Genomic DNA, 14561 nt, shown 5'->3' with positions numbered 1-14561 from the left:
AAAAGCCATCATCCTCCCATAGGGGCTGGGGGTTGTAACTGGTGTTGGAGACCGATGGGGGATGAGGTAGACACAGAAAGGTGAGGTGAGGAAATGTGCAGACTGAGGAGGCAGCTGGAGATGAACAGAGAGGGGAAGGTGGAAGATGTGGGTAGAGAGTAGAGAGGGGAAGAAGAAGCAGATTCACAGTGAGGTGACAGAGGAAGAGAAGGACTAATATAAGAGTGGAGTAAATAAATACCTGGTCAGTACCATGGTTTTAAGCTTGGTTTTTGATAAAGTAGAGGTTATAGTTTTCAGGAAATGTTACTCCCTTTATAAAATTTGATATTGACTAGGTGGAAGAGAATGACTAATACAAGAGTGGAGTGAATAAATACCTGGTCAGCACCATGTTTTTAAGATTGTTTTTTGCTAAAGTAGAGGTTATAGTTTTCAGGAAATGTTACTCCCTTTATAAAATTTGATATTGACTAGGTGTGTATCAAGGCGATTCTCTGCATCATTCTCTCACTGTTCGAATAACATTTACTTCAGAATAGAAATAATTCAGTCAGGGCAGTTACATGGAAAATATGGTATAAAACCAAATTCTTTCCCAATGACATTGATTATACTGGTATGTTTGATACAATTTCTGGTTTCAGTGACTGTTTCCGATCTTTCAAATAAATCCTATAAGAAATAGGTGTGATGGGACACTGATACAATGCAACTCCAAGAAACAATGATTGTATACAAATAAATAATTGTGGTATCAATGTACAGTCATCAAAAAGAAATAACTGAGAAGTAGTAAGTAGGGAAGGAGAAACAAATTAATATATAGTGATGGAAAATGGACATGGCTTGTTGTCGGGTGCGTGTTAAAATTTTATGTGTATTTTGTATATTTTTCTTGCAATGACGCCTTTAATCACTTATACATGTAGTGATAATTGAAATTATGTGCCACACTGTGATACAAAACTGAATTTCTTTCTTATTACAAGCAGTCGGCTTAACCATTAGTGTACTTCACCACATGAACAGGTCTGGCTGAAATTTCCATTGTAGCTTGTAGTTCCACCTTTCTTTTCCAAACACTAGAATCGGAATTTTCCCACAGGGTCTGTGAGAATAGCACCACGAAATCTGTGGAGGATGGTAGCTTACCCTACTATAGGAGGTGAACATCAGAAATTGTGGAGGTAGTGTTTGGAAATCATTTGTGGGAAGGTAAGTGTCACTGAAAACATTAGTCGTATGTGTGGGGGTTTTGAGAATGTCTAATAGTTAAGGTTTTTGTGGTAATCATGAAATCCTGGCACCCTGGTTGATGGCATGGTTGAACTAAGGCGAGTTTTGCAGGTGCCCTTTGTAATTTATTTATTAGTCAAATTTGGGTTTATGAAAAAGTACCGCTATATGACAGTGCATTAGTAGATGCAGCATGACTTCATTGCCAATACATTTTATGTTAGAAAGGAAGACAATATAACTGATACCTGAATAATACTTATACAAGGCCAGAGCTATCAACAGCGAGAGTATTGTGTATGCTTTCTGAAACTAATCAGATCAGAGAGTAGGATATTGCATATAACAGGATGCTGTGTAACTATTTAAGGCAAACATGGAAGCAAAACCAGTATTTTAACATTGATAGCTCAGTAAGTAATGTTTCAATTGACTCAACAAACCATATTGCCTCTTATGCATTGAATCACAGTTTTCAGTCATTATTTGTCTAGGAACATCAACTGTGGACGTGTGACACCTGTAGATGCAAAATGTATTTAACTCTTCAAATGCCTATGTATCTATATTAATGTATATAACCAGGAGAAGGACTAATTTATGCCCATCTTCAAAAATAGAAAAAACAAAATACGTTCATTGTTTCTGAATAATATTAACAAAATTGTTAAAGAGGTACTGATATGTATGTAGGGTCTAGAACTTGAAAATATCTTTGCGCACACTCTTAGTAATACCAACACAATTTCAGTGTACTACCAAGTGGGAGGGGAGACTTAGTGACTGCCACAGTTTTTTTGAAATAAAATGCAGATTTTAATAATTTTGGAAACACTGATGTGAGACTGGGCACTGAATTTCAAGATACTGAATATGACATTTGTTGTAAAAAGTCAGAGCTGCTGCTCAGACTTTAATTTACAGGTTAAGTTTAACTGAAAAATTTAAAACATTTATGGAATCTAGTAGATATTTTTTCCAGAATTTTATGGTACAAAGTACCGGACTGGATGCCAATATTTTCAAAAGGTGAGCACCATGTTGCTCACCCCCTCCCACCATACCCCTCCTCCTTGGTATTGTGAATGTTAAAAGCTTCATGCAGCTATTTTAGAGAACAGTTCATCCACTGCAACAGCTAATCGTGTAAGACACAGAATACTAGTTCTGAAATTACATCAGAAACGGGGAACTGATAGGTATTTGTCAAATTTGGCACATATATGCAACATGAGTCATTTGACATAAGAAGAGTTACATGCTAACAACCAACAAGACGAAAGTATTGGGAAGGCATTAAAGAAATTGAGAGCACAACGTGGACCATCATATAAAAAAGTCAGAAACCACTCAATGTAATATGAGACAGCATTATGTAGATACATTCAATAATGTTAAATAGTTTGCACATGGTGTTATGGAAGAGATTTTAAATTACATACCACATCAGTTTGGATTCTGTAGAGATGTTGGAACACATGAGGAAATACTGACCCTACGACTTATCTTAGAAAATAAATTAAGGAAAGGCAAACCTACATTTCTAGCATTTGTAGACTTAAAGAAACCTTTTGACAATGTTGTCCAGAATACTCTCTTTCAATTTCTGAAGGTTCCAGGGGTAAAATACAGGGAGCGAAAGGCTATTTACAATTTGTACAGAAACTAGATGGCAGTTATAAGAGTCGAGGGGTATGAAAGGGAAGCGGTGGTTGGGAAGGGAGTGAGACAGGGTTGTAGCCTATCCCCAATGTTATTCAATCTGTATATTGAGCAAACAGTAAAGAAAACAAAAGAAAAATTCGGAGTAGCTATTAAAATCCACGGAGAAGAAATAAAAACTTTGAGTTTCGCCGATGACATTGTAATTCTGTCAGAGACAGCAAATGACCTGGAAGAGCAGCTGAACGAAATGGACAGTCTGTTGAAAGGAGGATATAAGATGAACATCAACAGAAGCAAAACGATGATAATGGAATGTAGTCGAATTAAGTCGGATGATGCTGAGGGAATTAGATTAGGAAGTGAGACACTTAAAGTAGTAAAGGTGTTTTGCTATTTGGGGAGCAAAATAACTGATGATGGTCGAAGTAGAGAGGATATAAAATGTAGACTGGTAATGGCTAGGAAAGCGTTTCTGAAGAAGAGAAATTTGTTAACATCGAGTATAGATTTAAGTGTCAGGAAGTCGTTTCAGAAAGTAATTGTTTAGAGTGTAGCCATGTATGGAAGTGTAACGTGGACGAAAAAAAATTTAGACAAGAAGAGAAGGGAAGCTTTCGAAATGTGGTGCTACAGAAGAATGCTGAAGATTAGATGGATAGATCACATAACTAATGTGGAGGTACTGAATAGAATAGGAGAGAAATTTGTGGCACTACTTGACTAGGAGAAGGGATCGGTTGGTGGGGCCTATTCTGAGGCATCAAGGGATCACAAATTTAGTTAGTATTGGAGGGCAGCGTGGAGGGTAAAAATCTTAGAGGGAGACCAAGACATGAATACACTAAACAGACTCAGAAGGATGTAGTTTGCTGTAGTTACTGGGAGACGAACAGGCTTGCACAGGATAGAGTAGCACGGAGAGCTGCATCAAACCAGTCTCAGGACTGAAGACCACAACAACAACCACATACTGAAATAGATATTAGTAAAATCCTAGTAGATACTGGTACAGAAAACAAATTAGATGACTGTAATCATAAGCATGAAATTGAAATAGAAGAATTATACAGTCCAAGAACAATATTAGGAGTGATGTAAACTTACAAGAAGCAACGAAAACAGGTTATTAAAAACCAAAAAAAGCGACAGCAAAAAAATTATTGAAGGAAATAAGAGTTAATGTAGAACATGAAATGATATAAGACAATACTAGAAAAGAGAGTGGAACGGTTCAAATGGTTCAAATGGGTCTGAGCACTATGCGACTTAACTTCTGAGGTCATCAGTCGCCTAGAACTTAGAACTAATTAAACTTAACCAACCTCACGATATCACACACATCCATGCCCGATGCAGGATTGGAACCTGCGACCGTAGCGGTCACCCGGTTCCAGACTGTAGCGCCTAGAACCGCACGGCCACTCCGGCCGGCAAGGGAGTGGAATATGTGTTGGTAAACAGAATAAGAAAACCAAGTTCAGAATTTTTGCTGAGAAAGAGTACATAGACTTGTTGCTAGTAAAATTTACAGGGTGAAGAGAGTGAAAATATCCCTCTTTGGTAAGGAATACAAAGTTTTGGGGTGCTAATGGAAAGGCTCACATCAAAAAGCAAAAATCATGTACTGTACTTGTTGTTGTTGTTGTGGTCTTCAGTCCTGAGACTGGTTTGATGCAGCTCTCCATGCTACTCTATCCTGTGCAAGCTTCTTCATCTCCCACTACTTACTGCAATCTACATCCTTCTGAATCTGCTTAGTGTATTCATCTCTTGGTCTCCCTCTTCGATTTTTACCCTCCACACTGCCCTCCAATGCTAAATTTGTGATCCCCTGATGCCTCAGAACATGTCCTACCAACCGGTCCCTTCTTCTTGTCAATTTGTGCCACAAACTCCTCTTTTCCCCAATTCTATTCAATACCTCCTCATTAGTTATGTGATCTACCCATCTAATCTTCAGCATTCTTCTGTAGCACCACATTTCGAAAGCTTCTATTCTCTTCCTGTCTAAACCATTTATCGTCCATGTTTCACTTCCATGCATGGCAACACTCCATACAAATACTTTCAGAAACGACTTCCTGACACTTAAATCTATACTCGATGTTAACAAATTTCTCTTCTTCAGAAACGCTTTCCTTGCCATTGCCAGTCTACAGTTTATGTCCTCTCTACTTCGACCATCATCAGTTATTTTGCTCCCCAAATAGCAAAATTCCTTTACTACTTTAAGCATCTCATTTCCTAATCCAATTCCCTCAGCAACACCCGACTTCATTCTACTACATTCCATTATCCTTGTTTTGCTTTTGTTGATGTTCATCTTAAACCCTCCTTTCAAGACACTGTCCATTCCGTTCAACTGCTCTTCCAAGTCCTTTGCTGTCTCTGACAGAATTACAATGTCATCGGCGAACCTCAAAGTTTTTATTTCTTCTCCATGGATTTTAATAGCTACTCCGAATTTTTCTTTTGTTTCCTTTACTGCTTGCTCAATATACAGATTGAATAACATCGGAGAGAGGCTACATCACTGTCTCACTCCCTTCCCAACCACTGCTTCCATTTCATGTTCCTCGACTCTTGTAACTGCCATCTGGTTTCTGTACAAATTGTAAATAGCCTTTCGTTCCCTGTATTTTAGCCCTGCCACCTTTAGAAGTTGAAAGAGAGTATTCTAGCCAACATTGTCAAAAGCTTTCTCTAAGTCTACAAATGCTAGAAATGTAGGTTTGCCTTTCCTTAATCTTTCTTCTAAGATACGTTGTGAGGTCAGTATGGCCTCACGTGCTCCAACATTTCTACGGAATCCAAACTGATCCTCCCCGAGGTCTGCTTCTACCAGTTTTTCCATTCGTCTGTAAAGAATTCGCGTTGGTATTTTGCAGCTGTGACTTATTAAACTGATTGTTCGGTAATTTTCACATCTGTCAACACTTGCTTTCTTTGGAATTGGAATTATTATATTCTTCTTGAAGTCTGAGGGTATTTCGCCTGTCTCATACATCTTGCTCACCAGATGGTAGAGGTCAGGACTGGCTCTCCCAAGGCCGTCAGTAGTTCTAATGGAATGTTGTCTACTCCCAGGGCCTTGTTTCGGCTCAGGTCTTTCAATGCTCTGTCAAACTCTTCACGCAGTATCGTATCTCCCATTTCATCTTCATTTACATCCTCTTCCATTTCTATAGTATTGTCCTCACGTACATCAACCTTGTATCGACCTTCTATATACTCCTTCCCCCTTTCTGCTTTCCTTTCTTTGCTTAGAACTGGGTTTCCATCTGAGCTCTTGATATTCATACAAGTGGCTCTCTTTTCTCCAAAGGTCTCTTTAATTTCCTGTAGGCAGTATCTATCTTGTCCCTAGTAAGATAAGCCTCTACATCCTTACACTTGTCCTCTAGCCATCCCTGCTTAGCCATTTTGCACTTCCTGTCGATCTCATTTTTGAGACGTTTGTATTCCTTTTGCCTGTTTCATTTACTGCATTTTTATATTTTCTCCTTTCATCAATTAAATTCAACATTTCTTCTGTTACCCAAGGATTTCTACTAGCCCTCGTCTTTTTACCTACTTGATCCTCTGCTACATTCACTACTTCATCCCTCGGAGCTACCCATTCTTCTTCTACTGTATTTCTTTCCCCCATTCCTGTCAATTGCTCCCTTATGCTCTCCTTGAAACTCTGTACAACCTCTGGTTTAGTCAGTTTATCCAGGTCCCATCTCCTTAAATTCCCATCTTTTTGCTGTTTTTTCAGTGGTGTGCTATGGAAGAAAAAATTTATGCTTTGTGAGGTCATACTATTTGTGATTCTGCACTTCAGATGAACATATGCCGTTTTCTTGACCATATCTGAAATATAGCTGTTTGAAAATCACAGGCATCAGTCACATGTCTTCACCAGCACTGACGTGTGAATACAACCCAAGAGATATCAGGGTATGTAGTGTTGTTTAGTGACCATTTCAGTGCACACTTCGCTTGCACATGGTGGGGTAACGAGTCATGCAACTGTACACCTGTTCACCTCATGTCTCAGTACTACAGTTCTTGCATCAGTGTAGTTACTACAGTGATGTTAAATTTATAGCCAAAACAGTACAGGTCAGTGTAGTGAAAATGTCACAGATCTTCACACATGCAGACTATAGTGGCATACTCTTTGTCTATAGGTTCTCCAGTGGGAACTCCAGAGCCGCTAGCCGGCCGGTGTGGCCGAGCGGTTCTAGACGTTTCAGTCTTTTGTGAGGAAATGTACACAGTTAAATAGAACATTGGATCATAATTTTTCGTTTGCCATCACATGCTTTTGTTCTGTTTCAGTCTGGAACCGCGCGACCGCTACGGTCGCAGGTTCGAATCCTGCCTTGGGCATGGATGTGTGTTATGTCATTAGGTTAGTTAGGTTTAAGTAGTTCTAAGTTATAGGGGACTAATGACCCCAGCTATTAAGTCCCATAGTGCTCAGAGCCATTTGAACCATTTTGAACCAGAGCCGCTGTTTTCAAATACGAAAGACGGTTATATAATTGCAAAATTTCAGATAGCTGGATATTTAGCAGGGCATTTGACGGTTTGCATCAGTGTGTACTGCTTACATGTTGTATCGGAACAACCAGTCCAACAGGATCGTACTGAAATAGAGAACATTCCTGAAGTGATAGAACGCAGCCAAACTACCAACTCAAGAAGCACTGCTGCACAGCTTGGTTCTCCATGAAAATGGGTGATGTGCACAATACATGGGCATTGTCTCCACCTGTACCAACAGCTGACTGCGTAATATCTCCATGTAAGAGACGATGCCAAACGGAAGGAGTTCTGTCACTGGGTCACTGCCAATGAATGCTGTATTTAACATGTTCTATTCACTGACGAGTCAACTTTTACCAGTAATGGTATCTATAACTCGCACAGCTCTCGCATACGGGAAGATGAAAATATGCACACTACTGTGGAAACAAATTTTCATTGATCGTCCTAGGTGAACGTGTGGTGTGGTATTATTGATAACAAATTTATGGGCCCAGTTATTTTTGATAAATACCTTAATGGAATATGGTATCTAGATTTCCTTCAAAATGTGTTACCGGAATATTTGGAAGATATTCCTTCGGCAGTAAGACATTATGTGTACTTCCAGTAAGACGGAACTCCTGCACACTCTGTATGGCCAGTAACACAGTATCTCATTGAAACATATCCTGGGCGGGGAATCGATCGCTGTGGCCGTTGAGGTCACCTGATCTTACTCCATTAGATTACTGCTTGTGCAGTTGGCTTAAGAGTGCAGTCTAGAAGTGCAGAATGGACGGAAAGGGAGAACTTACTTTCTGTTACATGTGTGTGCTGAAATAAAGGACCATAAAGATGAGACCAGTTCAGCAAAACTGCAGCTGTCTGCAAGTGCTGCAAAACGTATTTTAGTTGATAGTGGATCTTTTGAACGTCTTTTGTGAGGAAATATACACACTTAAACAGATCATTGGATCGTAATAGTGGTAGAAGCCACTGAGATAGCTGTGGACTATGTAAACATTATTGCCGACTTTCTGAATCCATTCACACTTTATGTATTTCATAATATCAATGGCACCTTTCAACAAAATAACCGTCCATGTCACAAGGCACTAATTGTGGAACAGTGATTTGAGGAGTTTGGTAATGAACTTGTATTGGTGTCTGGGACACCACATTCACCTGATCTAAACCCAATGGAACAGAGCTGGTGGATTGTAAGACGCCGGCTCTGTGCCTACAAACCGCTGGTTGTGATGTACAGGAATTGTGTATCCTGTGCATATACATTGCTGTGGATGTCAAATTTGATTCAAACCCCTAACACAAATAATGTACCATGGCAGAAGCATGTAGCGCTTGCACAAATTCCACCTTCATGAGCGCATTTCGAGTGAAGGATTACACAAAATCATCGGCTTTGCACATTAAGCAGGAGAATAAAAGGACAAAGCAAGTCCCAACAGAACAGTTTATGGTGAGGATGAAACGCTACAGCAGATACAGGAAGCAAAATACACAATCATTCCTACACAATCTATCACCCTGTATGACAATCCAGGGTAAAAAAAGCATGTGGAGGCCATTGTATGATGTAGAAGTTCTATGAAAGGTACTGACGGCATGGTACTCCCTTTCACCAAACAAGAAATGTGAGATAATCAGACCTGTGTCAAAAGTAAAGTAGTATGCCTTATGTGAAAGATATTATACATGCATATCTGAACTTTTATCTGAACCAATATTTTTTGTGATCTTATTAACAAGCTCTCAGTATTCATCTCAAAGAACTAAAACACCTCATCATTAAAAAAATAATAGATTGATAACATTATTCGGTGCTGATTACAGGAGCATGTCAGATCTATTGGCATAATATATAGATGTATTTTATTTGTCAAATGGCTCTAAGCACTATGGGACTTAACATCTATGGACATCAGTCCCCTAGAACTTAGAACTACTTAAACCTAACCAACCTAAGGACATCACACAACACCCAGTCATCACGAGGCAGAGAAAATCCCTGACCCCGCCGGGAATCGAACCCGGGATTTTATTTGTCACCTCAGTCAACAATCACAACTAGCTATGGTGTTAGTCGTGTTGGCAATGTGAATCATTCAGTTAGATAATATTTTATTAGAGGTATGAGCAAAATACGATTATGAAGCAGTTTATGACACCATTATCAATAAAATGACTGAATCAACAGGGATGTCCACTGTCAGCAACATTACAAGCAACTGACATGCAATCGCATCTAGGGCTCCAGGTTACCAATGTGAAGGAGACATCTCTGGAACATGCTTATGAAATCAGTTTGCTGATCGACAATAAGGATGAGATGTAGAAACTCAAACAAATTTATACAACATAAATGCTAACGAAGGTGAGAAAATCAGTTATGTAACGAAAATCCCAGCTCATGGAACTAGCCTGAACATCATCTGGTTTACTATAACCAAAGAGAGGGCGTTATTTGTAGAAAGTGGAAAATATTGTTTCTGTTAATTGGGAGCATAAATGTAAAGCAATGCTTGAAACGATATAGGACCATGACGCACTAACTTCAGGTAAATTCCAACTTCATGAACACTTATATCATCAGCGTAATGAATTATTTACAAGCAGTCCTTCCACTGCCCATCACATTTGCTAAAAGGACACTGGCAGCAGCGGGTCAGTTTGTATGACGTGGTAACATCTGCAAGACTGCCTTCAGCGCAACAATGCTACAGTACACACAAATACCTCTGGAAGCCAACGGTGCTGAACTTCCTGGAATACAAGAAAACACTGACAGAACGATCACAATGCTGTAGCCAAGTGCATTTTCATTCCACTAGGAACCTGTAGCAAAGACATCTCGATCAATGCAGGCAAGGTAAATCACAAAATAAATTACATTCGATGGTATTACATGGCCAATAATTCTTTATATGGAGTAGCATGAACAACACCACCCTGGCTACACAAAGTAAAGCGAGCTGTTAGGATGTAATTTATGATATGGTCCCTATGATAAATAAATTATACAGGATTCTATTAAGTCCAAGTTTGCAAAACCAGAATTCAGTTGTAATAGGCAGAAGCTGTATGTAATTGGATGATGGAAAAAATAGATTTTAAAACCAGGGCGACTTCCATGAACATTGAATTGAAGTATGTTCATCAGGTGAACTGAACCGACTACTGTGACACTAAATCAATGTTTTAAGAGATGAAAAGTTTAAAGACACTCGTGCTGCAGGAATAAAGAACCCGTTTTAAGGTCTCTTAGAGTGAAAGGTGACTGTCTATGCAAAGCAGAAATTTTAAACTATCACCGCACTGTATTCCAATGTCATCATATCTGAGCAGTTTGCAGTTATATCATTTCATTACTGTGAATCTTCATTGATTTCATTGTGACTGACTCATTCATTTCCTTACAGTGCAAATTATTGCTTGTGTAAGGTACCACTCCTTAAAACTACTTTCCACAACTGAATTATAGTTTATCATTAGCTTCTTCTTGCTGCCAACTATCTTCAGGTGGAACGCTATTACAATATCTTAAAGCAGGAGAGAGATAAACAAATGAAAACTAATAACTGTGAATGACAAACTGGTTAGAAGAAGCAAAGAGTTAAAAGTAAATGACCATAAATCTGCTTGTTTAGGTCATGTACATGGTATTTGTATGACTAGTTCATAAGTTCTCCCAGACTTCTGTTAGTATTCCTATACACAATAATCTAAATATCACAGAGCAACCTGTAACAGGGAAAAGCAGACTGTTGGTAAAGTTGCAGTATCTATGACTGATACACTGTTATTAATGAGGCTCAATATATATATGTATATTTGAGGAAAATCCCAGACAGTTGCTGAGAATACTTATGAAATGACAGTTTTAGTTTTCAGGCGCAAAAGACATCCAACGTATCCTCTGTCATCAGTGCTAGGAACATCGCCCACAAAAGTGCCTGGTGTGCTATGTCCTGTCGCAGGTCACCTGGGCATAGGAGGAGGCTGTCCTAGGTTTGCAGCTCGGACACACCCCAAAAGCTTGGCACCACCACTGGATCAGTACCCAAACAGATAAAAAGCAGGATATCTTTCCACCGTAGATGATGTATTCGGCTGAGGCACAGAAGCATGCATGAGATTTTCCTAACAGAAAAGAGATTTCCAATACCTTGCCATTCAGGGCAACTATTAGATTGAAGTATAGGGGTTTTTGCACCAGAAGTGATGATGAGTCAGCCAGCATAATGTGCATATTTCGTAACATGTACCATGAGAGCATGTGGTAAGCTATATGTGCTGATCACTTTACAAGCAGTTAGAGTTATAGCAGCAGTAATTTTAGACAAATGTCTGTATGCTAAAGCGCCTCATTTCACAGCTCAGTGTTTGGCGCATATTTGCAGAATTTCTTGAATTTGTATAGGTCATTTTTATCTATGTCAACGCCTTGTGCGTTTTAAAATGGAGTAGCATTGTTGCTAACATATCTTGTCAATCTTGGGATCCATGTGAACTGCTGCACACACCAGAGGCAGGCAAAGGTGCACAGCCTCCACGAGGTCCACTGCTTTAAAGCACTATGGGGGCAAACGCCTTCCAAGTTGTTGGCCATTTTCAGTCAACATAATTAACATATTCTTGTGATCCCACAGGAAAGATCACTGCTGCCAGAACACTAACATCAATTTTTAGTATATGGGGTATGTGATTTCCAATTAAAACATTAGCACCTCCATTTGCACATAATATTTACAGGATGGCAAACATTAGATGCCCGATTGATGGATAATGGATTTATCATCTATAATATCTCAGTAGGCAGAATAATGCACTTAATTTGTGATTATCTGCATTTAGTTTGTAAAGAATTTCCTACATTTTACTCTGAAGCACATGTAAAACACAGCTTGTAGTATCAGAGTGTGTTTTCTGGTAGGTTCATTGTAGTGAGTCTGTCTCATGTAAACGGCATGGTGTGTTTCTCAGTAGCTAAATCAGTAGTGTGAGGTCTACACTGTTTTCAGGAGCCCAGATGTAGTTGTAGCTGTATTTTTTTATGTTAACTGAGGAAGTGCATGCTGTATTTACTCTCGTAACCTGAAGGTTTTGCTGTTGGCTTGAGACATATCACAACAAGAATGTAGTTAAAAGTGTAACTCTCTCTCTCTCTCTCTCTCTCTCTCTGTGTGTGTGTGTGTGTGTGTGTGTGTGTGTGTGTGTGTGTGTGTGTGTGCATGCATGTACATGGTCTGATAAATGTCTCTCTGTGCAGCGCAGGAGAGCTGAGAAGCTGAATTACTGCCATTGCTATATCCCAAATATTTCGACTTAACGGTTTCCTGGCAAAGAGTAGCTTTTTTTTTACTGGTGTGTGTCAAGTAATTTTTGAATAACTGCACTGAATCTTTTTGCTGCCATAATGGGGAGATCTCCTTATAAACAACGGAATGTGATTAGTTTTGTGTGTCCCGTTTGCAAGCAATGGCAGAGAGTGATGCACACAGCAGACTGTCTAGATGGGGCATCCCTTTCAGTTGAGGGCAACCATTACATGAGAGTGGGAAATGTGGTCGAAAGAATGCAATGTTAGGTAACAATTTGCTAGGATGTGTCTAATCAGTTACTTGAGAGATGGAATGTAGGAAGTTTTATGTGAGAGTGGATGAAGTCTTTGAGAGTATGATATCATTGTACATCTGTATCTTATTTTAAAGTGTCTTTTCCTCTGTTCTGTATTTTAGAAGGGAGAAAATTACAGATTCGTCAGTTGGCATTGGACAGATGCGTTCCTAAAATTGGTCTTAGCTCCACTTATGTGGTAGCATTCTGCATCAGAACTGTGTGTTGGAAGAAATTTGTGAAAATTTCTCTCTTTTTGACAGAAACCTTTCCGCGGAGGAGAGAGGCAGGAGGCTGATCGAGGCAGCTAAGAACGGCGCAGTGCAAGAGCTGCAGGTGCTGCTGGCTGCTGGGGCAGACGTTGGGGCGAAAGACGACAAAAGCAATACTGCCCTGCACTGGGCAGCCTGGGAAGGGTACACACAGGCGATGAGGTGCCTGGTGGAGGCTGGGGCAGACAAGGATATGGGGAACTGGGTTAAGAACACGCCTCTTCACTGGGCTGCGTGGGGCGGGCGGGCGGCTGCGGTGCAGCTGCTGTTGGCATCTTCCGCCAATTTCAATGTCAGGAATCAGGACGGGATGACGCCGCTGCACGAAGCTGCAAAGCATGGCCGTGCAGACGTGGTGATTTTATTGCTTGATGCAGGAGCTGACAAGGAGGCCAGAACCAACGAGGGTTACACACCACTGGAAATCGCCAGGCAGAACAACCAGCATCACTTAGTGGACTTGCTAAGATGAAACTGGCAGTTCAACAAACATGTTTTGAGTAGAACTAGAAGATCTTAAGTACATTACTTCTGATTATTTTCTAAATAAAGAATACAAAAAATGATAATCCTGCAGTCATTCTTCGTACCCATATTTATGTAATACATATAACTACTCAGATAACACCACTACAAATGTGACAAAGATAAATATTTATAATCAAATGCAAATAATATGAGCCAACTTTCTCTCATGATAACTCAATTACTAATAAATGCTAATTATTTAGAATATTTCATTACTGAAAATTACTTAGTCGGAGCGTGTTTAGTGCTGTTAGAAACTGCTGTAAATTCCACCTTACCATTAAGTTCAGTGCCATTAAGCTCAATGGTTGCAATGCATATTCAATTAAGATCTATGACTTAATTTACTTCTTTGTCTATTGTGCAGATTGTGCGGTAATTTGTGTTTGTAGTTAAAGTTTTACTTTATTAGCAAAATCCACACAACACAAGTTCTCATCCTAAACTGAATTTAATCGTGTGTCTGCAATACAGAATGTTCAGAGGACAGTGCATTCAATTACAACTTGATATTGGCAGCAACATTCAGTATCATTTTATTGTCGCTTTATTTTTAAGTAATAAGAATTGTAGAAGAACCTATAGTCCTATCTTCCCTACACAGCTGTGATGCTGCCTTTACAAAATGTATTACCACGTCAGTAAAATCATTAGATGAAAGTCGGCCGAAGAACCCGAGACAGAAGCCAATAGGTAGTAAAG

General features: G+C 39.5%; 1 protein-coding gene across 1 annotated transcript in view; it reads left to right on the top strand.

The window, feature by feature from the left end:
- LOC126203793 (uncharacterized) overlaps nucleotides 1-14309 on the top strand; it is a 155160-nt gene extending 140851 nt beyond the window's left edge. Inside the window, exon 8 of the mRNA XM_049938162.1 lies at nucleotides 13323-14309. Within this exon, the coding sequence (XP_049794119.1) occupies nucleotides 13323-13803 (481 nt within the window). The 3' untranslated portion in view covers nucleotides 13804-14309. The remainder of the gene's footprint in view (nucleotides 1-13322) is intronic.
- Nucleotides 14310-14561: the final 252 nt, after the last annotated feature.

This window comes from Schistocerca nitens, chromosome 9 (assembly GCF_023898315.1).
Source record: "Schistocerca nitens isolate TAMUIC-IGC-003100 chromosome 9, iqSchNite1.1, whole genome shotgun sequence".
In the NCBI taxonomy this organism is placed as follows: domain Eukaryota; kingdom Metazoa; phylum Arthropoda; class Insecta; order Orthoptera; family Acrididae; genus Schistocerca; species Schistocerca nitens.
The sequence above is the reverse complement of the archived record's forward strand: the minus strand, read 5'-3'. Positions and strand labels throughout refer to the sequence as shown.